The 25229-nt window shown below is 44.1% G+C and overlaps 1 protein-coding gene across 19 annotated transcripts in view; it reads left to right on the top strand.

Moving 5' to 3' along the window:
* Positions 1–25229, top strand: part of tcf7l2 (transcription factor 7 like 2) — a 96041-nt gene that overhangs the window by 11920 nt on the left and 58892 nt on the right. For 15 of the 19 annotated variants that reach the window (XM_059325354.1, XM_059325358.1, XM_059325356.1 and 12 more), the window contains exon 4: positions 20802–20903. The exons of the other annotated variants lie outside the window; for them this stretch is intronic. In XM_059325354.1, coding sequence (XP_059181337.1) covers positions 20802–20903 — 102 coding nt within the window. The remainder of the gene's footprint in view (positions 1–20801; positions 20904–25229) is intronic. 19 annotated transcript variants of the gene reach the window in all.

Below are 25229 nucleotides of genomic sequence, written 5' to 3'. Positions count from 1 at the left end.
CCTGCAGTGAGGATGCAGCAGCTGGCCGGGGCCCAGGCACAGGAATGCTGTGTGTGCTGTTTAAACAGTGGCTTGTCTCAGTGCAGGCCTGGAGGAGCTGAGGGAAGGAAGTTGCTGCATGTTTACATAGCTGAATTGTCCTTTGGGCCCCCCCAGTGTCTAATGCACTTCTGTTCAAACATTCACAAGTGTGGAGATGACCCCCACTGATGCTGGTGTTCGCAGCTCTGCGTTCACCCAGCCTCTGCTCTCCGTCTCAATGTGTGTTTGTGAACAATGAAGAATCATGGCAACTACTTTCTTCCCTACTGTGGGTGTTTGCTGCTTTAACCTGGAGGCTTGGATGATAGATAAAAAGTATTTACAAGGCTCAATTTATCACACCGAGACATAAGGGAAGGGCAACGAAAAGAGAAACACAGACAGATGAAGAGATAGAAGGCCGAGGTACTGTCCAACAAGGAGCCAGACATTGACATACGGCGGAGTCGTCAAGCTAATTGTTGTTTGAATTACCTGTTATGATCCGATGACAAATCTCTCACACTCTTGCCACCAGAGCGGAAAATGTATCCGGGGATTGGCATGATCTTCGCGAGTGTGTAAACCTGGCTTCAACAAGATGGATAAATGCAATTATTGGGCAGACCTGGAGAGGAGAAAATCCATTTAAAGCCCGTAAAGCTAAGCAGGGGCCGTGGTTAATTCATTTGGCCAATTTACGGGTGATGTACGAGTGTCAGGGCACATTAGTCAGGCGGGGGAAAGGTGAGTGTGTGTTGGCCCAGGGAATTTGGGTGGATGTGGGTGTGTATTTTATTTTTGTTGGGGAGGGATATATGTGAAGATGCTCTTTGCTTGTAGAGCAGTCTCCTTGAGACCTGGTTCCTTACTTCCCTCCGCCCCTTTGCCGTCTCAGCGGACAAAACAAATGGAGCCTGGACGTGAAAATGACAAAAAGATGCACTGAGTGCAGTGAGTGAGAGGGATGAGAGATGGCTTTGCAAATGAGGTGGGGAAACATGGCTGTGGTCCGCTGGGCGGCAGAGTGAGTACCACAATGTGTTGCCATACCAAGGGCTCAATCCAGTCACCCCCCTTCTATATCTTGCATGTTAAATGACTGTTTTGTCAATATGCAGCAGTTGTGGCTATATCCGTAGTAATTAAATGCCCCCAAAATAATAAACCCGTAAAATAATTTCTGGTTCTATCTATCAAGTTGCGTCTTAACAAACATTTTAATTTCTATGCGGTTAAAAGTGAGTGACAGATGACACATAAAAGACTCAGGAAGGGAATTTATGAGATTTTATCACTCAGATTCTTCATGGAGTTCCTTATTGATTGCTGATCGGTTTTATGTGTGCAAAAAAAAGTAGCATTACACACATTTGTAGCACCAAAGCAACCTTTTTATTATGAGTGCGACCACAGTGTAGATGAAATGTGGCAATATTTGTACAGCATTCACCTTTATTTAGAATTTCTTAGTCAAAGAAAACATCTGCTAAGCCTGGCTGTGTGTGCATGTTATTTTAACAGACTATTTACCCCCAGGTAACAGTTGTGCTGCTTGCTTGGGAAGCAATGGCGCTCGAGATTGGAGTGTCAAATATGGCATTCCTGGAATTTAAGCCAATGTTGCGTAGACAGATTTTTCAGCGTATTTGGTGTTTGTTCGATTACTTGAAATGATTATTTTATACACATTACAAGCGGCAATTTCTTTATGAAATTAAGCAATTTGCATTTTGCAAGTTTCCAGCCGTGTAGATGCATGAGTTTGCTGTGTTTTGCAATGCACAAGAAAAACATGCCAACACTGATACCAGGAATTAAAAATTTGTTGGCATACGATTCGCCTGGATTGGACAATTTGGAACCAAGTCTTAGCTGTAACGTTCTTGATTCCAATTTCTAACTCTGACCAATGTTTGAGTTCATTATGGGCATAAACAGCCCTAAGCACAGTGACTTGCACCTGTGAAGTCATTCTTGTGCAGTCTCACCTATGACACTTTCATAATCACGAACGCTCCTCAGCGGCATAATGATCCAACTTATTTTCAGCTGTGCTTCTAGTATGGCATGGACAGATTTGTGTTTATCAACTCTTGCAACACATTGACATTAGATGGCTTTGCTCTGCTTAGTCTGTTATACAGCCATTGTCTCGCTGCAGCAAAAACCACTCAACGGTTACACAAGCTGAGCGGTATGCAAAAACAGTGGTTAGAGCATAGCCGGGCGGGTGAGAGGCGTTGAGGGAAGCTTTGGTTTACAGCTCCAAGCCACAGCCTGAATCAGGGCAGGGTTTGCTATCAGACAGAGAAACATGAGAGGCTAAGACCTCTCTCACTATGATGCCGATGCTTTTTAAGTGGTTGAGATCATACTTAAGTGGCTCTTGGTTTTGTAGATTTGGTGTGCCAGTGTGCATACGTGCAGTTTGTGCCGGTGGCAGTGTGAGTTAGCATTTGTCACCTGACTGCCGGGCAGCCGGCATCAGGAAACCAGAGTCAGTGTGAATGCCGAGGCTTGTCAAAGACAGGTGCCATCGCTGCTGCCCCATGCCTGCTGTACAGCAGCTGGGGGAAAGACTGCAAGGCCCAACAGTCAAGTGTGGGCCATTGGGAGACGGCATCAGCTAGAATTCCCTGCCGGTTGAGGGATCAAATGGGCAGGCCTCGCTGCAGTCCTGTGGTTTAAGGTTGAAGCATGCTGTATACGCCTGTGAATGCACCTTCTGCAGCCACTCGGTGCACCGTGCATACTTTCTGGTCTCTTTTCTCTGCACTAGATTGCAGAGAAACAACTGTTGCTTATGTTGTAAGTGCTATTAAAATAAGCAAGCAGTTTTGATGCAAAACTAACTGAACAGATTCTGTTCTTTTGCTTCAAATGTTCAAAGAGTTTAGTGGTAAGAATTTAACATTGTGCAAACGTTTGAAGTCCAGCTGATCTGCAGCTGCATTATAGAGGAGCTGGAGTTGCATCGCCCCCACTGGGAATCAAACACCCAAAAGGGTACTAAAGGGTCATTTAGTGCATCCGTTACATATTTGTAGATAGGCAACAGATCTACACACACGATATGATTACGTCATTGCAGACGTGAGATCTTCCATGTGCTTGTGAGCTCCAGCAATCACAAGAGGCACGTAATGGCCTTCAGTGAATTAAATATTCCACGGTGTAACACATGTTGCCTAATTCTGAAAACGAAAAGCAATGAAGTGCTTTCTAGAGATTTTATTCTGTGTGATTATCAGATTCAGTCTTGCCTGGTTGCATTTTTATTTAAATTCAAAAAGTTCTCTTTGATAGCCCAAGTGATGCCGACTAACTGGTAAGAAAATCATCATGTAAAAATGCCCCTTCAACTCCTCTCTAATGTCTCAGACTTCCCTGTGAACATTGTGGTATTAAACAGCAGTGCAGCTTCTCTCCCAAGCAGAGCAATGTCATAACTGGAAAGAGGAACAGGAAACCTCCCCCATCCTCTCAGGATAGTGGGGTTGTGGATGTGCCTGGGAGCCATTACTGTAAGCCCTCTGAGCCTTGGAGGGGAAGTTCCATGGACCCTTTCTTCTCATTTTTTACCCTCGCCTTTGGGATCACTTTGAGTCCTGCAATCTGAAAATCCTGGGCTGTAAATATGCAGATCTAGTCATCATCTTCTCCTGATCCGCCTGCGTGGTTCTCCCAGATGCTTGCCCACCCTCATGGGAGAACAACTGCTGGCTGCCATCTATAGGCCAGTGCAATTCCTCGGCCTGACTCAAAAAAAGTAAAAAAAAAAGTGCATGGAAGCTTTCTATATGCTCCCGCAGATCATTTTACACCAGTAGACGTGCCTCTCAACACAACTGTTCCCAGTTAGTGGCGAGCTGCCAGTCATATTACGGTCACCAGTAGGACAAATGTTCTTCACTGCCGCCGTGTGGAGTTTCATATGACGTGGCTTAGTTGTAAAGTTATTAAAACCATTGAAGCAACTAGTTGCATTGGTAAATGTAGTCAACATTGGCTTCAGCTTTGGTATAATACATAAAGTTTTGGTTTAACTTGGAAGTGATAGGTGCAATAGCTAATTATGGAGAATAAATGTGCACCATTAAGAAGCCAATCAGCTGGAGAATTTAAAGTCTGCATCTTTTTTTTGGTATGCCCAAAAAAGGTACCATTAGGGCTAGAACTTTAGTATTTTAGGCACTGACAAATTGCTTTAATACTATCTAATATTGAAAAATGCCTTGTCATTGGATATCATTTAACCTCATCAGCATCAGTGAGCCAATGTTAGATGGGTGATGGTTATGAATTTGGTATTTTTTAAGAATCTGTATCAAAGTCAAGGTAACGTTCCCTGTATAGAACATTTTTTTAGGATACCCAGCCCTAGTTAACATTAGTGGTAGGCCTCACACATTCAGAAATGATCTCACTGAAAGCACTTTCTGCCTGACATTAATGAGACCAGTTAATTTGCCGTTATTTAGCTCTGCGGTAGTGTTAAATCATAAACAGGCTGCTAGAGGCCTCACTAGTGATGAATAAATAGCAAAACTCCCGCCTGACCTGAGCGTCTTGTTTCTTGGCCGGACAGCACGGCCGCTGCAGCTCCCTGGCCAGAGATTGAGATGCTGTGGTCTGAGACGCTGGGAAAGTCGACCTCTAATTGTTCACAGAAGCCATTGGCAGGAGGAGCTGAGAAACGATGAGTGAGGCATCAACGGGGGCAGATCGCTGAGATGGGGCCGCTCACACTTGCCGTTCTGGGATTTTTTCGAGCCCACTGAGACGTTCCCCAATGACAAACTCGTCGTCCTGAAGAGAAAAAGAAACTCTTTTTTTCTTGGCTCACTTTTAAAAGACAGACACTTTCTTCACGTTTTAAATTGGCCTTGTCATGCGGTTTCCTCAACTGGGCTGCCGGGAGCCGACTGTTTCCACATAGGCCAATGTTCTGTACCAGTTTTGGTTTTAGAGAAAAATAAGGGTCTGTTTTTGCTGGCACTGATCACTGTGGTATTAAACTTCCAATTTTTTTCCAAAAGCTAACACAGTCATGCGTTTGTATTCTTCACGCCTTTTTGATCTCTGTCACAGTTGCTTGGCAAGAGGCACATCTGCCTGTGTCCTAACGCTGCCCCGACCCCGTCACCCCCCCCCCCCCCCCCCCCACCACCACCCCCACTTGTCGCACAAATCCAGTTTTTGCGCTATTTTGCTTGTGCCATGATTTAGCAAATAACATCAGTAATGATTCAATTGGGCATAAAGTAATTGAGAGACGGCCTGCTTGCCATCTGTCTGGTGAGATTACTACTTTCTGTGTAATTAAACGTGTGACCTTGCGGCCGTGGTGGGAGGTGCCAGTGGGCAGCTACTGCCAAAGAGCCGGGCCGTCTTATTTGAAGTCGGGGTTGGCCGGCCGGGAGGGGGGAGAGTTGTTTTGCGGTTTTAACAGTTTAGCTAAAGATAGCACAGACTAATGTGAGTCGAGCTTAAGTGGCAGTCTCCTTTACATGGCTGTGTCCTGTGTATGTGTGTATTTACACACACCAACGAGGCCGTGTCGAAACTGAAGTCACCAAGCCTCAGACAATTGGTGATGTGAGAGGCGCCCCGCTGAAGTCGGTGTGATCCCTGTGTGCATGCAGTGTAACCAGGAGAGAAACGCTTGGCCAAAACTGTGTGTGTGTGTGTGTGTGTGTGTGTGTGTGTGTGTGTCTGTGTGCTGGAGGGGTCACGACAGGCTGAATAGAGGCTGCTGTTTTAACTCTGATTTTATGTGTGGTTTTGTTTTGACTCCTGAGGTTTGGTTTCCCTTGGACAGTGTCCAGAGATTACAAGGCCTGCTTCTCCTCAGCTCTCCTGCGAGGCCGGCGTGAAGGGCCCTGCAAAGCTCTGTGATTGGATTTCAGTCCTGATCTGGTTGTTTTGCGTTGTAAACAGGACATTAAAGACAGGGGAGATGGTGCGCTAATGACTCTTTGTGTCAGCGTGTGCGTGGGGTGGTGGTGTTTGTGTGGTTTTCAGGCTCTATCCTCTGCACCCTTTCACTGTGGTGTCACACACCCAGCGAAGAAGAGGAACCAAAACCCTCATAGTACGCTGATGACACACTGTTCACACGCATACACAAACACAAAACTGAAAAAGACATCAGTATGTTTTTTCTCGGTGTGGGCTGGATGGTGTCTTGCAATACTTCCGCCCCAGAGCTCGGAAAAAAAATCCCTCTTGTTCCCCCAAACAAAAATAACCATTTTAATTACTATGGTTGTGCTATGGTGCAGCCACAGTGCGGCTGGCAGGACCCGGCTGAGGTGGCACCGGCCACTGGGGACGGGGACGAGGTCTGGGACAGCCTCCAGGGAAATTACAGGGTGGTGTGGAGGAAGGGGGGGAGGCTGGAGTCTGCCTCCACTCCCTGCTGTCAGCCCAGAAAGCTACTGTTCTCAGCTAGCTAGCTCCTCTCCGTTTCATCTTCGCCCTCTGGAGATAATTGGAGATGTACTCCGTGTAAACATGTTTTTTGTTTCAAAGTTAAGTTTCATAGTTTCAGTCAGAAGATCGGTGTATCTGCCCAGCAGGCAGAAAAAAAAATCCACTTTCTTTTTTAAATAACATTCTCATTATCAATTGGACTCAATTTTCTTTTTCTATTGTTTCTTACATTCTCATGCTTCTGTTCTCTCTCTAACCTCTTCAGCCATCTCTCGTCTGCCTTTTCTCTCTTTCGAGCTCCCTCTCTCCACCCAGCACACCCTCCCTTCCCTCCTCTTCTCCCCCTCTCTTCTCTCAGTATGTGCTCTGATTACCTCTCCAAACTGGCAATAAGTTGATTGCTTTACAGAGATGATGTAAGCCTCTGCCCTAGGGTACATCAGGTTGGATTTCTCCCGCTTTATCTTGTAAAGCCTAAATTAACAGCTGGTTTGGTTGGAGTTCTCCTGGATCTGACTAAAGGATTAGGCTTGGTTCTCATGCGAGTCAATCCGGTTTGATTTATTGCAGGTCTATCAAAAAAGATCAATGGGAGTCCTTTTGAAAGTAAATCCTTAATCGCTCTTTGCACTTACGTGTCATCATTGTGAATTTTTTTCCCCTCCCGTCTATCTCTTGCTCTCTCCTTTCTCCATTTCTCACTCCCTAATTCTTATTCTTTCCTTACCACCCCTGCCTTGTCTGTTTTTCTTTTTCTCCCCCCCCTCTTCCACACCCCAGCCAACCCAATCCGTGGTAGTGATCTGTTTCTGTCGATGGTATCATGGTGAATCGCCGGATAGATTTTTCTCTGCTCTCATTAGGTATCCATCGGGGCAAGGCAGCCCTAAGCACGGTTTTAGCATCCTCTGGTTGTGATCACAACCGAAATGAGACCCTGCTGCTGCTGCTCTTGTTTCGTCTTCACCCAAACTTCACCTATATCATACCCCGTCTTTTCTCCACATTAGGCCTGTCACTCAACTCTGGCTCCAGCTAACAAGGAAGTTGAAGAATTGGTATTTTGTGTCATTGTTGATCTCTCCAGCCAGTATTTGTGAACACAACCCCCCCCCCTTCAAACATTTTGGTTTTGGGGAAGTTGTTTAAGACGTGTTGAACTCTCAAATTAACCTCAAAAATCCTGTATCAGTTTCTGTGTTGACCACTTATGTTTTGCATCTTTATTCCCTCCCTGGCATTGATGCATGCCAACACATGAAACCAATTAATAATCCTTAAACTTTCACTCATCTCACATTTTGGATTTATTTTCTTGCACATGCTTCCCTGTCGACAAACTGATGTAACACTCAAAGAACACCCTGCTGCATATTTTCTTCCAGACATTCGTAAAGTGACCTGGCAGCTGTCGAGAAGTGGGAAAGGTGGGGGGTTACTAAAGTTTATATTGTACCTCCTACTTTAGCTTTTCTTTCTCCGCTCATTCTGTCACACTTTCTCTTATTCCTTCATCAACACGGCTCATTACATGTTTTACCCTATACTCTTTCTTCGTCGACTTCCAAGGAATCTGTAACTCAAATAGGGCTGCAGCGGTACATTTAGTGGTGTAAATCAGGAGGCCGATGGTTCCCTGGCCTGTCTGTAGAAGTATCGTTGGGCAGATACTGAACCCGTAATTGCTCCCGATGCTGCGTTCATCAGTGTAGGAATGAGTTCCTGATGGTGGCAGGTGGCACCATTTAGGGTGGCTTCAGCCACCAGTGTATCAATGAGCGCTGTCTGTAGTGTAAAGCTCTTTGAGTGGTTACAAAAACTAAAAATGCGCTATACAAGTGCAGTGATCAATATCATCTGCCTATTTAACACCATTGGTTACAGTTATATCAAGTTAAAATGATGGCAGATTGATGGATATAAAAGTAATTGACCAAAGGGCGAGAGGGATGGACGAACTGCATTGATGACATTTAGATAACGCGTATCGCTGGTGGTTCCTCCCAAGTTTTTGCGCCCTCTCTGTCCAACATTCATATTTGGACAGATATTCGCATATCTCTGAATATCCTGGAGTCTATTTCCCCCGTGTTGTGTGTACGGGGGCAGAGGGAGGTGAAAAGGGCAGCTCGATGTCAAGTTCAGGTGTGTCCTCCTGGCACGCTTGGCGAGCTGGATGGCTGGCAGACCTGGGGTTGGAGGTGTGGGAGGGGCTGTTGAGGGGCGGAGGTTGGGTATATGTGTGAAGGGTGGTGTGGGGGTGGGGGGGGTTGAGATCGACGGGATACGTGGGAAGGAAGGGCTTGCTGTCAGCCAGCTGGACCTCTTAATCCCACAGCCTTGGGGAAAGGGTGTGTGTGTCTGTGTGTGTGTGTGTGGATTGTGTTTGTCTCGTAGAGATTTGTCAAGTTTAGCACACCTCTGCTCCCCTCTTTGGCCCAGCTGAGCCCACAGTGTGTGTGTGTTGTGTGTTTGTGCTCCAGTGAGAGACAACCAGGATTTCATCTGCACTGTGTTTACTGTAGTCCTCGCTTTTAACGGCACACTGTATATTGATGTCGAGACGACACAGCCTCTCACCCCCTTGATGTTGGGAGAGGGGCTGGGGGTTGGTGCGAGGTGGAAGTGGGTTCGGGGAGGGAGAGGCTGTCCCGCGTTGCTTGTTGAGGGTGGGGGGAGGAAAGGGAAGGAGGGGGTGAAGTGATGAGGGCAACAAACATTGCCAACCCCCCCTGCTCCCCCCCATCCATCCCTCCATGCCCTCTCAAACGCCTATTCTCCAAAACTCGTGTGTGTGCACTTTATTCCGCTCTACGTCACACTGTAACTAACCGGCTGATTGCGTCATCCTCTTGTCATTCATTGGACTCAAAACATACTATTTAGCCACATTCCATGCAAGCTTCCTCTCTCTTTTTTTTCTTGCTTCCGAGTACCCTCTCTGTCTCTCTCTCTGCCCCACTCTCTCTCTCTTTTGGCGTAGACTTTTGCATATATCACAGGCTGGCAGGCTAAGAGCTTGGGACTTCCCCACGCCACACTCCAAGCCTTTGATCCTTTGCTTTGGAGGTAACATCAAAAGGAGAGGCATAGAAAGGCAGCTACTACTGTGAAGTTCAATGTTCAACTTGATGGCTTGGCTGAGGGCTTTTTTTCCTCTCTCCTCCCCCTCCTCCCCCCCTACACCCACCCTCCCTTCCTCCCTCCTCCCGCTGCTCCCTCGATCCCTTCGCTGCATCCCTCAGCTGACAAAAACACACAGTTTGTAGCCAAGGGTTTTTTTTGTGTGTGTGTGTGTGCGCGCCTCTGACCTCACCTCCACAGAACCTATCTGGCACAAAACAAGACCTCCTCCCCGTAAAAACTCAGATATACAGATGGTGTACACAAAGATGCGGCCGTTTCTTTTTGATGGTGCAGTAAAAGGTGCAATTCCAGCGCCCGGCCCTTTTCTCTCCGTTTCTCCCACTCTCCGCGTGGATAACGTGCAGCATCCTATATTGCAGCTGGTTGCATCAATGCCAAGCCAGCCCCATTGTAGTAGCGGTGGTGGTGGATAGGTTAGCAGGAGGAAAAGGGCAGCACAGCATATTGTTTTCTGCACGCCCCCTCTGTGGACGGATCCATCCTCACTCTCTACGTCACTTCTTCTGTATGTGAGAAAATGAGCGTCAGGGAAAAAAGGCCCTTCTCTCTGCTTTTTCTTTTCTCAGCTGCTTTGGTTGCCGTGTTGACACAGGTCACAGAAAGCTCGCAATCATTCGTTCACAGGAAAACAAATGATTTTCATAATGAACGCCTCAACTGAGTTTCTTATGCAAACTCTCTAAATTAAGGCAGTATCAGATGAAGCCATGCATTCCAGGTCAAAGCCAGCCTTTTCTGCGGTGTAGTCAACTGTATTTAAATGACACAGACTTGATAAGGCGATCCAGAAAGCCGAGGTGCTCCACTAAATGCTTTTTCGTCTTTTATGAGCTTCCCTGTCTGACTGTGCCAATTAGCAAAGGCGTGTGGCCTGCTTTTCTTCTCCTCTTTTTCCTGCTCCAACTCTCTTTCTAGATAGACGCTCTCTATCATGCTCCCGCACACACACACTCCGCCGTACACACACCAAGCACACGTTTGGTGTATCATTAGCTTAGTGTGCGGGGAGGCGTGCGAGCCTGGGCTCTCCCCTGCCTTATCTCCATGTCAATCACAGCGTGTGTGTGAACATCAGTTGTAATGATCTCCATCCAGCCTGTCGGTGCGTGTTAGCGCCTGGCTTCCCTCGCCCCCGGTGCAAGCCGTTCCCTAGCTAATAGATGCAAAATTAAGCTGATCAATAGATGGCCTCAGCTCATTATTGACATGTTATCGCGGCGTGGGATTTTTGTGCGGGGGTTTTATACAGTGCTAGCGAGAGATGCAAGGCAAGAGGAGAAAAAAAAAATAAGTTAGCCGTCTTCCCCAAATGGCTCAAGCCACTTTGTTTCAACCCTGCAATGATATTACATCAAGCTAATTTATTCCTAATCTCATGCATGTAATATTTTATATGCTAAAGCCGTTTTCTGTTTATGCTCCTTGTCCTATCGGAAGAGTAATCACCTGCTCAGTGGTAGGAAATGAGATGGAGACTTTGTAAAACGGCATATTAAAGATTCATCAATAATTGGCATGTGTGCTGCTGTTTGTGTTGTGGGGAGGAGGGCGGAGGGTGGTGGGGGGCTCTTATGGACGGATCACCACGTGATTGAGCTAAGTGGTAATTAACCATGAGAGAGGTGTGTGTCTTTTTGCCTGTGTGTGTGTGTATGCATCAACATGCTGCTGCTGTGTGTCAGAAAAGGTGGGGAAGCAGAGGGTAAGATGGGGGCTGCATCACTGACAGAGTTGATTTGGAGGTGAGCGCTGAGGGCAGGTGGTCAGGTTATGGAGGGACGGGAGGGGAGAGCCACCCACTCTGGCCTGAGCTGCACCGCCGCCTCCCCTGACCCTCCTCAGGTCTTATTGTCATGGAAGCATCTCGCATTTTAATGAGCTCCAATAACCAAGCCCTTATTACTTATTTATTCATTAAGCTACCGCGGCAAAGTGGCAGTACCCCACTGTGCGAGTGTGCATGTAATTGCTTGTGTGGGATTTTTTTCCCTTCTTTCATGCACTATGTCATTGTAAATAGCATGTTGCATAACAAGTTAGTTTAAAGCTAAAGAGAGGCAAAATAAACGGCTTAAAGCTGATGAATTAGAGTGGATGGTTGGGTTATGAATCCATAAACCTGAGATCATTTTGAGATTTGAGTTGAAACCTTTAAAATCCTGGGCTTTAGGTATGCTGAGGGAGTAGGCCTCATGAATATGGAGGCTGAACTGCTTCAAGGTGTATGTGCAAGTGTGAAGAGACTCAAAACAGGCTGAATGTTTGTTGGTTTCGTATGATGCGTTTGTGAAGATTAATTGCCTGTTGGTATGTGTGTGTGACGCCTTCAATGTAATGCTTTCTGATTGATGAATATGCGTAGGTGGAACTGTGTGATAGAGCATAGTGTTTTCACAATATCGGAAGTCTTTGTGAAGCCGGAGAGTGTACACATTCTCTCCCTCTGAGGCATGTTTCGTAGCTTCCTTATATCCAGTCTACCGTTTAACTAATTCATAGTGAACTCTCGCAGAACAAAACCAGACACCCAACATCAAGGGCAGCGTTCAGCTCTCCTCCAGCACAATACCAAATACAGCATTCTCCAGCAGAACGTGGGCGCTGCAATCAGCTTACTTTTCTCCCTCAGCAGAGCTCAGCTGCTGTTCACCTTTTTTAACTCTCCCCTCCACGCCCCAAACCCTGCTTCCTGCAAACAAAGGTAAGCGTGCGGTGTGCGCATGAGTCGCCTAACCTCTCCTCCTCCTACCCCTTGGCCTGGCCTTGCGTAAGGGGCTCAGACACACCCAGGCCTGCAGACGTGCCTGCTCACCTCCATATAGCCTTTAAGTAGGTCAGTGTGTATGAGACTCCAAGCAGGAAGGTCCAGGACCTGATCTTTGGCCTGCCAATCCATCAGCCTCCTTCTACTGAGCTTGTGGGTCCTTCACTGGCTACCATTCATAACTTAATTGTGAATGCCAGAAGTTTAATCAGATGTTTATATCTCACTAATCTGACATTATATTTCATACCTGGAGGGATCCGTGGTGGTCTACAGTTGAATGCACAAAACAACCAACCGGATTTTCTGTTTTTAACCTTGAAGATGTTTCTCATCCAAGATGCTGATAATTTCTCAGAATTAATAAGTGACAAAATATCCTCAGGGCAGAACCAGTAAATCCAGTTGCCTTTTGAATAAGTATATCTAGGTACACATATGATAATCTTCACAGGAAGGAAAGTAGGAAAGAGTGACTCACTTATCATGTTGATGATCTGATTGATCACCTTGATACAGACATTTAGTTTCATTTTAAGCAGTAACATAGAAGATTTTCTGGTATCATAGCAGAAAATAAAGCTTCATGAATGCTGCTCTTATTTTGTATAATAACTGAAAATATTTTATTAGCCAGACTAGGGGGCATTGAAGAGTGACTCTGTTGATTAATACATTCAACTTTCATTACAACTAGAGCTTTTAAGATTTATCGATTAGTTGGCAACTATTAGATTAATCGCCAACAATGTTGATTTTCAGTTAATCGATTTTAATGAAATTTTTTAAAGTCAAAATGGTCTGGTCCAGCTTCTTAAATGTGAATATTTTCTGGTTTCTTTGACAGTAAACTGAACGTATTTGTCTTGCGTACAAAACAGGACATCTGAAGTCGTGATCTTGGGCTTTGGGAAGTACTGATCAGCATTTTTCACCATTTTCTGCCATTTTATTGACCAAACCAATAATTGCTCAATTGAGAAAATTGACAGATAAATCATTTGTTGCAACCGTAACTAGAGCCCTCATAGGAGTAAGTAAGGCGGCTCAGTTATGATCACTGCAGCTATCAGAGCTTCCACCCTCATGACACATAACCCACACATTTTGTCACCCTAGTGGTCACGGAAGCCAACGAAAGCACCCTGAAGCCAGAGCTATATTTGTTCCCAAGAAAAGAAAAGAAATAAAGAATCAGTCAGATAGAAGAGTGGCTCTGTGAAGCAGGACAACCTGAAAGCAGAGGCATTCTGCAGCAGAGCCTGATGCTAAAGGTGCCAGAGCGCCTGTTCATTAGCGGGGCTGACGGAAGACCAGCCAGCTCCTGCTGGCCTTCACCCTCCCTGCCACAATATTTATAGAGCAGCCAAGAGATACTCTTAATGACACAGGGAGAGGGACAGTGGGAAAGAGGGGAGGGGGTGCAAAAGTCAGAAATGGAACGCTGTTTACTTTCTGAAGCTTGTTGAGAAGTTGGTGTGTTTTGGACTGCAATCATGTCACACTTCCTTTTGAGAACACTGCATGTGCATCCAGGTGTGTGTGTAATCTTTGCTATAATCTCACAATCCAAGCGATTTAATTAAAGGAAGCAAACTACAGTTTTTCCTCAGCTTTCGACCAGTAGACACATAGTCTCCTTGTGATTGTTGTAGGCAGATTTGTCCGCTACATGTTGCGCAATCCTTTTGAAACTTTCCGGTCAATCAGCTGGTGTTTGAACAGCACATTTGTCCACACTTGCAAAGTAAACAGAGTCAGAGCAAAGCCATACTTATCTCATGAACCAGTGTTTAAGAGAGCGAAACTAACTTCCAGAACGGGCCAGATAAAAGTCAAGTGGAAATAAGTCTAAAGAAAGGACACAATACAGATCAGTTGAAAACTAAGCAATTCCCCCCTTTTTTCTATTGTTCATTATATCTAGGGAAATATTGTAGTTTCTAAAGCCTGTTTCAGCCTCATTTTAAGGGGTGTGTATTATCTGACTTGGGCGGAGAGGAAGGAGAGTTCATTTGCACATTCTCTATGTGGAATAAAGGCTTATATGAAAGTGTCAGGTGGAGTTTTTCTGCAAGAACTAGAGAGAAGGGGAGTTTGAGATGGAGGTGGGGATTGCTGGCAAAGGGAGTAGGGGTAGAGGTGGTGTGGAGGGGAGGTTTTGGATCAGGTCGGCGGCCCCAGTGCTGTCAGGGCCAGTGGAACCCCCAAGCGGTTCTGGCTTTGGAGTAAATATGGGCTCAGCGGACCCCTTCCTGCCCCAACCCCCAGGCCTTCCCACATTCCACTTTCATTTTCCTGGTTGCAAAATGCCTCTGGCTATCAGAGCAGGTGGGGTGTGTGTGTTTTTTTTCTGTAATATTTACTCATAAAATGTGCATTAGTAGAACCAAAGCAGCCATGATGGACCCTCTTGTGTCTTCTAACTTTCTCACAGTTATTCTAGCGCTCTACAGTAAACCCATTCCTCCAAACACAGGTGCTGTACACAGAAAAAGAGTCATATAGCTGAGTGGGCTGGTGATTTTCTATTTAAGCAGGGGGATTTCAAAGGGTCTGTGTTTCATTAAGCTTCTCCCTCCCTCAATTACAGAAAATTACTGTCCCCTCCTCGACAAATTACGCACGTGTTTGCGTCTTCTGTGGCACCTGTGAGTGAGGACAAAGACTGCCGGCAGTATCCGCATCAGATCAAGACAATATGCTCAGCTCTCGTTTTTTAAAGGGATAAAATTGTAGTCAAACTGGATGGACTAATCTTTTAAGCTCGGTGCAGTTTACTTGCAGAGCTTTGAATGGGCTCCTCTTACTAGCCTTGATCATTTCAGACTTAAATAAAGCTCTTTAGAGTAGCGGTCTGATTGGTGTAATCTGCAAGCTGTCAATCCCATCTCTGAGCGCGCTCCCAGAGGAGCCGCTGGGCCCGTCGACCAGAATATGTTCAAATGCGGGCGAGCATTATTGTTCAGGTGTGAATGAGTGAGTAAGCATGTTACAGTATGCCACCGCGAATGTACATGTGTTGCATAGGCTGCCGCATATGACGCACGTGTGGAGCTATGTCATGTCTGTCATACGAGGCGGCCACAGATGGGCTCAAGATCTGTTGGACTCTCTAGAGCAACACCCAGTATCCATATGCTGACTCTAAACCCAAGCTGCTATCTGTCTGTCTGTCTCTGCTTGTCTCCCCTCCTTCCTCACATTGCTCACATGGCTGGGATGCCTGTCAGAGCCCCAGTGGTCCTCATCATCTGTCCCTTGGTTCCCTGCTGGAAAGTAGACCAGTGTTTGGGAGCCACATTGGCACATAATGAGCTCTGTTTGTTTGATTGGTCTGAAGCCCTCTGCTCTTAATCCAAAACAAAACGAACAAGCCGTGCGGTGGCCGCTGCTGCTGCTGCAACCGCCAGGCCGCATGTGATAAACACATCAGATGGGGGGGTTTGATGGAAAAGAAGCTGCTTGTTGACCAGAAACGGCCAGAACAATCCTGCACTTTCCGTGTCATTCTTACTAAAAAATGCATGAGTAAGACTTCTCCCCCTCTTCTTTGTCAATAGGTTATATTGACGTTTGGTTAATGTTTGATAGGATGTGGAAAAAGTGGTTTATATTCGGGAGGATCAGAGTCTTGCTCTGGTACCAGGTTTTAGGCCAAATTGTTTCGTTGCCAGCTTGTTGAATTAGTAACAACAGTGTGGAGAGCTGGTGTGCAGACGTGTGAGGATGATGTGTGAGCGCTCAGGATGCCCCTCCAATTGTCTCCAGCCTACTTCCCCTCTGCCACGAGCTGTGACACCGGGACCAGGGCCCCAGCTTGTTTTCACTGCGATGACAGTCAGTCTGGATCTGGGTTAACATTCTGTAGCTCATAACATGCCAGACCGTGGTGCAGCAGCAGTCACTCACATACGGGTGAGTAGTCCAGCGTGCAAATAGAAAGCACCTGCTTGAATATAGAATAGTAAAACAAATAATAATAAAATAAAAAAGGCTGAAACAAGTAGCACACTAATTGATCAAAAGAGTATTTTTCCAACACTGTCTGGGAAAAATTCCAAACTTTTTTGTTCTGGCTTCTTCAAAGTAAGGATGTATTTGGTGACAACACAAGCATTTTCTCTTGCATTAGAGTCACAGTTTTAAACAAACTTAACATTGTGAGTTGAACCAAAACTACATGGTTAAGTTTAGGAAAGGGTCACGGTTTGGGTTAAAACAAGTGTGTTTTTTTAAACTCCCTCCTCATATGTTGCTGGTCAAATTGACCCATTTCAACATTTAAAAATCTAAAAAAAAATTAGTTATAAGTATTTTTTTCATAAAATGAAAAAAAAGTAAAAAAAAAAAAAAGTATGTTTAGGTCTTTCCTATGTACATAAAAAAGGTTTTAACATGCATTTTTTATGAGAAAAAAAGAGTGAATTATCCTCATGGTAAAGGACACCATTGCACTAAATATTGATTGGATGGTTAGTATTGGAGCTATTAATGAAATATAAGCAATGTTTATTGGGATTGTTTAGTTTAACTATAATTAAACATTCCGTGAGTTATTGCTGTTCCTTAAAAAAACTAACATAACAGGAGGGTTGAAATAGGTGCATTTGTTACGTAAGTTTCAGTTATTGGTCAACTTTGACTTTTGGTTTCACATGGGAGAAAGGGTGAAAGTCTCCTGTTTGTTTGACCCATCCACCTGCTTCGACATTCCTGCAGACTTTGATTAGAAATGCATTTGTGATATGTCAACAACAAACATCATCCAAGAGAAAATGCGTAACTTTTACTACCTGACAAGGCAGTTTTGTCGCATGGGACCATAATTCTTCCTTAAGGCCTTGCGGTATTTTTTCTTACTGATTTTATAGACTAAACAGTTCATTGAAAAAGGAACAGACAAAATAATCAATAATGACAATAATGATTAGTCAGAGAGCCTGTAAACAACTCCCAGCCCTCAGCACCAGCCCCCTTATGGTGCTTGGGAAAGCAGCAGAGGACAGGAAAATCTGAACAGTGAGAGTGAGTTCATCCCTCTGTAAGGATTTAGAGGACTCCCTTGTTTTTCACTTCATCAGAGACAATTGAGTCATTCAGCTCCCATTGTGGGGCTGGCCAGGCGAGGAGGGGCGCAGGGTAGGGGAAGAGAAAAGGGGGGAGGCTGAAAGGGTGAGGGGGTGAGGGGAGAAGGAGAAACCGTCTGCTGCACAACCTGGAGTTGGAGCACAGCCGCTGGGTGGCTCTCAGAGGGTGGGGGTCTGTCGAGGGGGGGCGTGTTAATGTTTGTGTGTGTGTGGGAGGGGGGCAGGAAGAGGGACAGAGGAGAAGAGAGAGTTATCCTGGAACTCTGGAGCAATTTGTCACTTTGGAATGGCTCTTGAGTTACCCGGGGGGCCCCCCTCATAGCGGGAGAGTTTTCAGGTCGCAGAGTGGGGAACAGGGAGGGGCCTGGAGCAGCAGAGAGGGGTCAGAGGTCATGGCCTACTCAAGCCCAGGCGGTGCGTCGGTTAGCAGGGCAGGCAGGCGGGCGGAGGAAGAGGAAGGAGAAGGGGGTGGTCGCATAGCCCAGTGCTTGCCAGGGCTCCGTTTTCCTTGGCATGCTTGTAAAACCTGCAGGAGAGATTAGTGTGTGAGAACATTTGCAATAGCAGGACTGAAGTGGAGCCACTTGTCAGGGCATGCGCTGCGGCACCCTCCCTCTCTGTGTCGTCTTTCAGTGTCTCTCCACCACGCTCAGGGGTGTCACCTTCACGCTCCTTACCCACCTACTCAGAATGTCCTCTCGCTCGACCCCGTCTCTCCGGCTGCAGCTGTGTTTGAATATTTGCATGTGTGAGAATGTGTGCACACGCACACGCAGTGGCAGGACTTTCCCATGACTGGATTCACAGTTTCCCCCCTTCTCACCAGCACTGCCCCGTCTTCTAGCCCCCTTGGCACCAATGGACACTGTCTTGAATTACCTCATAGATGACAGCAGCCCCGTCACTCTCTCCCTCCTCTTTTACTGTTACAACACCACCCTCTCCTCCTCCTCTCTCTCCTTCATAGCAATTAATACCCAGTGTGGGGGGTCCATAAAAACCCACAAGACCTCAACTCTGGAGTTTTTACAACCTTTCCTTTTTCCACTCTCAGGACATACAAACAAGCATAAACAAACTCAGTTTTTTAGCAATAAAAACAGTCTTGGGGTCATAAATGAGCGGTAGTTGTGGAGAAAGACCAGGCAGCAAACAGTTTTTTCCCTTGCATGGGCTGTAACCGAGGACATGGAGTCAATAACTCCCTCCAGCGTCTACCACTGGCAGGCACCCCACAGTGAACCCTTCGCTAATTACCACTGATTTAGACACAGTCTCAGGAAGGGTCGCGACACACTCTCTGACCAGCTCTGACACACATGCAGCACACACACACACACGGCCTCAGACATGCATACAAACTAGCCGCCACCTTTGCTGGATGGCAACACAGAGAAATATAATGTACCTGCATCAGTATACAACCACCAAACTGGCTGACAGTTGCACTGAAATTCTAATTTCTAAAACAGAAATGCTTAAACTTCTTGTCACCATGAGCCAAAATTAGATCTTGGGCTCTGGGCCAATGATGATGGTGAGATAATTATGAAATGTAACAGAATTGCATGAACCTTTTAGGTCTTATGTCATTATTGCAAAGACGCACATGATCTCAATCACGCATGAAATGTAATTGAATAGGATTCAGATAGCATCTTTAAGTGGAGCAACAAAATCCAAACATGTGGATATGAGACGATGGAAAGGCACTCCAGAGTTTAGATTTCACAATAATGTGGAAGGTTTATGAGCAAATGGCACCATGGGCCCAGATCCAAGTCGACCTGTCAGACTGTTTTTAGGGGGATAGTTGTTGTGTAATAGTGCAGCTTATGTGAATGCACATTTAAATGGCATTGTGTTAGCAAGTGAAGTATCTATGGCACCAAAGGTTGCAAAATAGGCCTGTTAACCCTTTATTTATATATAGATATATATAACCTTATCCTGTAAATCACATTAAATTCCTCACTCTTCAGCACAACAGTGAAGCCATTATTGACTCAACTAACAGTACTGTGAAAAAAATTCAGTGAAAATCCAGCTGACCCACAGGCTGCTTACACAGATCTGAGAGGAGTGGACTAGTGAGGTTGTAAAAATGTAGATAATAATTAGTATAGTACGTGGAGTCCCTTTTTTTAGTCCAACATTGGTGACTGTTAGCCCTTTATATATGAGGTAAATGTGTGTTTTTATTGTCACAATTTTTGGGTTTTCATTTTAATGTGTCAGCCTTTAACTATGTCAGTGAAAGTTCTGCAAATTTCATTGCATACAAATCCAGATCTGCCACTGGGTGACCACTGAGGCTAATGTTGGAACGTACTGGAACTGCCTCCACCTAAGTAGTTTCCCTTTTCCGCAATTTTTAGGCCCTTCACCTCTTAGTACCCGTTCCACCGGCCTCAGAGCTGAAGCAGCTGCTGTGACATCTTTCCCTCAAACGAGGTGGCTGTGACATTGACAAGCAGAGTCTGGACCACATATTGTAGCAAGGTCAACACCAGGCTGACAAATCTACGGATAATTTGCTGTATGGGCCACAGAGTGGTTCTTATTTTCATACGATTTTGTGTAAAATGTGTTTAATGGCGTCAGATTTGAGTTTTATTATTATTTGAATATGTGATGGCACAGGGTAGAGCACATTAGGCACACACAGCACATGTCATCAAATTAAAAGAACTCCACCCAGTTTATAACAGACAGATGTTTCTCATGACCCTTGTTTCTGCTTATCTGTTTTTCTGTGCTTGTGTGTGTGTGTGTGTGTGTGCGAGAGAGAGAGAGAGGGAGGAAGAGAGAGAGACTTCTGATAGAGGCCAAGTCAATCATTTATGGTAGCAGTCAGGAGGTTTAGCCCCAGAGGAGCGTGGTGAGACGCCACGCTTTAACCTCTTTATGGGTTCCAATAAAACTCTTAACAACAGTCACATTTATGACATTAGGTCATCTTAAAGCCATGAGTGTGTACAGAGCTACCTTTAACCTCTGCCCTCCCTCAAGTCCAGATTAGAGACTTAATGAACATCCCACTAAAGAAAAAATATATGGAGTTTTTTTTGCTGTTTATTTCTGTGTAATTTGATTTACACAACTCCTGTGTGAGTTGAATCTCACACACGCTCGAGGCCATCCTCACCCCATCCACCATCCGTCTTATGATCTTTATTTGCTTTTTCATGTTTTTGAGTTTCCAACACCCATACACCTGTCAAGAAATGTCGTCTCCCTTTCTTTTTTGTCTTATTTTTAATTTGTTCTTTTTTGCTTTCTGCATTGTTAACATGTTTTGTTTTCTGTCTTTCCATTCTGTTTCCTTTTCTGCCATTCAGTACCTACAGATGAAATGGCCCCTGCTAGATGTTCAACAAGGAGGTCTTCAAAGTAGACAAGCACTTAAAGATGCCAGGTCCCCGTCACCGGCACACATCGTTGTAAGTAACACTCCGCCCGGTACCTTTTTTTTCTCCTTTCTCCAGCTCTTCTTCCCTTATTCATGACAGAAAAGACAAACAAACCCTGCTTTCCTTCTCTCATCCATCCTGAAAACGTCTTCAATGTTAAAGCCATCCCCTTTTCCCCCATGAATGGATGTTTTGACTGGAAAAATGCATATTTGTTTGCATTTACCCTTAAATCAGTCATTAACAAACCCACTCAGTTTTATGTAAACTTGGTCTTTTTCTACGTGAGAAGTTTTTGTCTGTTAGTGAGTGATCAGGAGGCCGGTGGCAGGTGCAGCAGTTGTTCTTTGGACAGCCACGCCGCCTGTAATCCCAGAGAAAGTGATAACTCCCAGCCCTGGCCGCGTGCTGAGCTGGAAGATTATGGAAAACTGGTTTTATGTTGACAACTTTTTCATGAGAATGAGCTAATGCCGGGCTGCTATCTATGTCTTTGAGGAAAGTGTGGGCGTTCCTTCAGCATCGATTACCCTATCCGTGGAGTTGGAGGAGTAGTCTGGCAGGAGAGTTGGCTGGACAGCCATAGGGGCATACGCACTACATACACATAACAGAGCATCCACCCCGGGCATGTCGATATCTAAGAAGGCAAGCAGCTCTAGAATGTGACAGTTGGACGTGAACTTAGTAGTTAGCTGAAGGCATAAAGTTTTTCAGGAGGTCAGTGGAGAGGTTGAACATAGGGAGGTGTACATATGTGGTCACAGGGTTAGCGAGCCAGGAAAATCAATGAGAGTGGGGATTGAGCAGAATTAGCGAGGTGATCATGAATACCCCGGGCCATTATTGGCCCAGTTGTTACTTTTGTTGTGGAGTCGGAGCATCTTCTACATATTGTTATGAAAATTTGAAAAAAAAATTTTTAGATAGAGAAGCCTTCCAAGTCACTCATGAATACAATGTTTCCTGTGGTAACGGCGCTAATAATACACAGCTGACCCTTTGTGTTTATGCACTCAGTTAGCAGGGATGTAAGGAAGCAATGATTTTTTACAATTACACTGTCAAGACAAAGTGTCCCTCTGAGTCACATTTGACATTTGATCAGTTCGGTTACTTTTATGATCCGTAATAAATACCTTCTCAAACAGTTACTCTAAAAGTTGGCAAACCGAGGCCTCCTTGGTATTTTGCCCGTTTTAGTTAAGCACGTCTTAAAATAGCAGGAGTCGACAGGGTTGTTTATTTGAAACAGAAACCTTGTCAAAAGTTGCGTTTAAGACAAAGAGCTCGCGATGACAGCGTTACTCTGAACAAAACAAGCCCAGCTAAGGCCCTCCTTATCTTTCCCTGCGATGCTCATGTTATTTTTATACCAAAGAGTTCAGGGGCCTCTTCTTACTCTGTTATTTTAGGAGACGCTGAGAAAAGAGTCCCGACTCCTCTGAAGTCATTAAACTGGTCGTAGGCAGCAAAAGCTGCAGGTAAATACTTGAGGTTTTATCCTGCTATGAGTCATATGGCTGTAAATACTTACCACCTCACATCCACCTAAACTCCTGCTGTACGATTCCCTTTTAAAGGAAGTTTGAGAACAAACAGTAAAGTGTAATGGCTTCAACTTTTTTCAGAAAGCACCAGTGACGTCATTTTATATAAATTTTTTTGTTTTGCAGTATATATTTTTGCTCACGGATAATGGGTGCTAAAATGGTCTGTGACTGTAACAGAACTCCTTTTGGTTTTATTTTTGGCAAATAAATTCAAGCATCTATTTTTCACAATGTACACAGAAAGTTGTAATACAAACAGTCAGCCGTGCAACACTAACAGGCTCTGAACAAAGAGGCAACACCAAAACAGAAACTGGCTGTGGGGCGAAAACAAAACTTGAAACAGCAAAGATGGACAAACATTCAGATGGAAAAAATAAGCTCACACATTTCTGAAGTGCAGATCCATTCAGAACAACACAGTGTAGTGGCTGTACCTACTGGGCTACATGAAAAGATTCAACTAAAATGCCAGATGTAAAAATAAACACATCAGTGAAAAAGGTGACTTTTATTGCATTACATTAAAAGCACTATGTTGTGCAATCCATCATTGGATTTCTATTAAATGTTCGTCACAGCCTTGGGCCGAAGAAGAACAGATTCGATTTGGTCCTGATTGGGATCTGAGGTTTTTGCCCTCAGATTGCAATTTTAACCACAGCTAAAAATGAAGTTAACAGACTCGTCCAAATTCTAAAGGTATCTTTGCAGGATCAAAAAAATAAAACAACAGTTGGATTTGATGATCTATATCTCAGTATCTGAAATTTTGATGAACCGTCTGGTTTCTCTCTCTCTTTGGGCTTTACTTCTAAGCTGAAAAAAGAAGAAGCAAAAAACAGAGTGGAGCACTATTAAACTGATGTCATGATTAGTACTGACACTGATCAATATGAGAGAATATATTGTAATATTTGTGGTCATATTGCCCAGCCCCAGTGTGATCTGTTTGATAGAGTACACAGGCTGCTAAGATCAGAGGCATTGCAGCATCGCAGCATCAGCACACATCTCGCTGTTAGCACCAAGTGATAAAATTGAATGTGAAATGCAGCTTGTATAGTTGCCGCTCCTGCCATCCTGCTCCAGCATCCACCTCTGACTGAGAAGGAAGTGTGATTGAATGTTTCCCTGGTTTGCATCATACTGCTTGCTGTACATATAGGAAAGACAGATTACTGTGGACAGCATTGTGAATGCCAATGATAACCCCACACGGACTCCCACCGGTGTCACTCAATCAGTCAAGATTTTTTTTTTTTTTTAACCAGAAGATGTAGGCCTGCATTTTTCCAATACCTCTTATCAATAAATCGGACTGTAAACGGAAGTTTCTTTTTGTTTACAAATGCAAAGAAACACTTGATCTCTCCCTGGCTGCATCGGCGGTGATAAGAAGCCGTCGATTGGCCTGCGAGATAACAGCAATCTGAAGCTCGAGTGACCCTGAGACCGTTGAAACAACAATAGAGAGACGGTGAGAGATAGAGGGGGAGATAAGGATAAAACCTGTTAGAAAGTTGTGGCTGAGGAGAAGGATGGACGTGGACAGTCAGACGCTCTCACTTCTGGCTGCAAGGCTCAGTGGAGGTGGACTGCTGGAGGATGAGCCGAGAAAAGAGGAAGTGACCTCACGCAGACTGGTCTTTCTGAGGGCACACTGTATGCCCCTGTTTACCATGCCCTCAAAGGGGGCCACGCAGGACCCTTTGATGTGCCTGACCACCCCGCAGGCAGCCTCAAAACCTGCCGCCGCTGAACTTTTATGCCATTGGCTGAAAGTTATTCAATATTTATCCACCTATTGATGTGTATTTTTTAAGGGAGAGACTCCAAGAAACATTTTCATGCTTCACACAGCTCCTGAGGGAAAGATCATAAACAGTCCTTGCTTTGTCAGCTTGCCTTTTATTGTGATGTTTTAATTTGACATTGTGGACTTGAAGAGTTTTGTGGATACTTAGCAGGAAGTGGCTTAAAGCTGGAGGCTGTATTTAGGAAGTGGCACAAATGTGTGTTATTTAATTTTTTTGTTTGTTTTTATCATTTTAGACATTTTTGGGGCAGTATTTATTGCATTAACTCAGTAACACAAGATGATCGGGCTGAGAAATAAATCAAATTTTATTGTCTTATATGGTTTTGGCATTTAAATAATATGAAAACAAGATAATTGAGATAAAACAATTATTGTGCTGCATTCCTTTCTCAATTTGACCTAGGTTATAAATCCAGCGCTCCCTGGCCTTCACTACTTACTTCCAGAGTTATTAACTGCGATATGTTGAATATAATTTCCCCAAATTTTTTGAATATATGTTAAGTAGTTTTCAGTAGATTGTGATTTAATTATTTAGGTCTGATTTTATAGTATTTATTTTATTTCACTTTTTATAGATATATTTATTTATCTATATATTTATATTTATTTTAATTTATATAAATATATTCATTTTTAATTTTACAATATTTATTTTAATTTATATAAATATATTCATTTTTAATTTTACAATATTTATTTTAATGTATATCAATATTTATTTATCCATTTTTAAAATATATTTTTTTAGATTTATATAATATATTTACTTTTAATTTGATAATATTTCTTTTTAATGTATATCAATATGCTATTTATTTATTTATCTAATTATATATATATATATATATATATATATATATATATATATATATTTACATTTATTCCTTTTTTTTTAAATATTATTAATTCATTTATTTATTTATTTTAAAGATCAAGAAAACCCACTGCTAAAAGGACACATTTTTTAATGCCATTATT

The sequence above is a fragment of the Centropristis striata genome, chromosome 21 (assembly GCF_030273125.1).
Source record: "Centropristis striata isolate RG_2023a ecotype Rhode Island chromosome 21, C.striata_1.0, whole genome shotgun sequence".
Lineage (NCBI taxonomy): Eukaryota > Metazoa > Chordata > Actinopteri > Perciformes > Serranidae > Centropristis > Centropristis striata.
The sequence above is the reverse complement of the archived record's forward strand: the minus strand, read 5'-3'. Positions and strand labels throughout refer to the sequence as shown.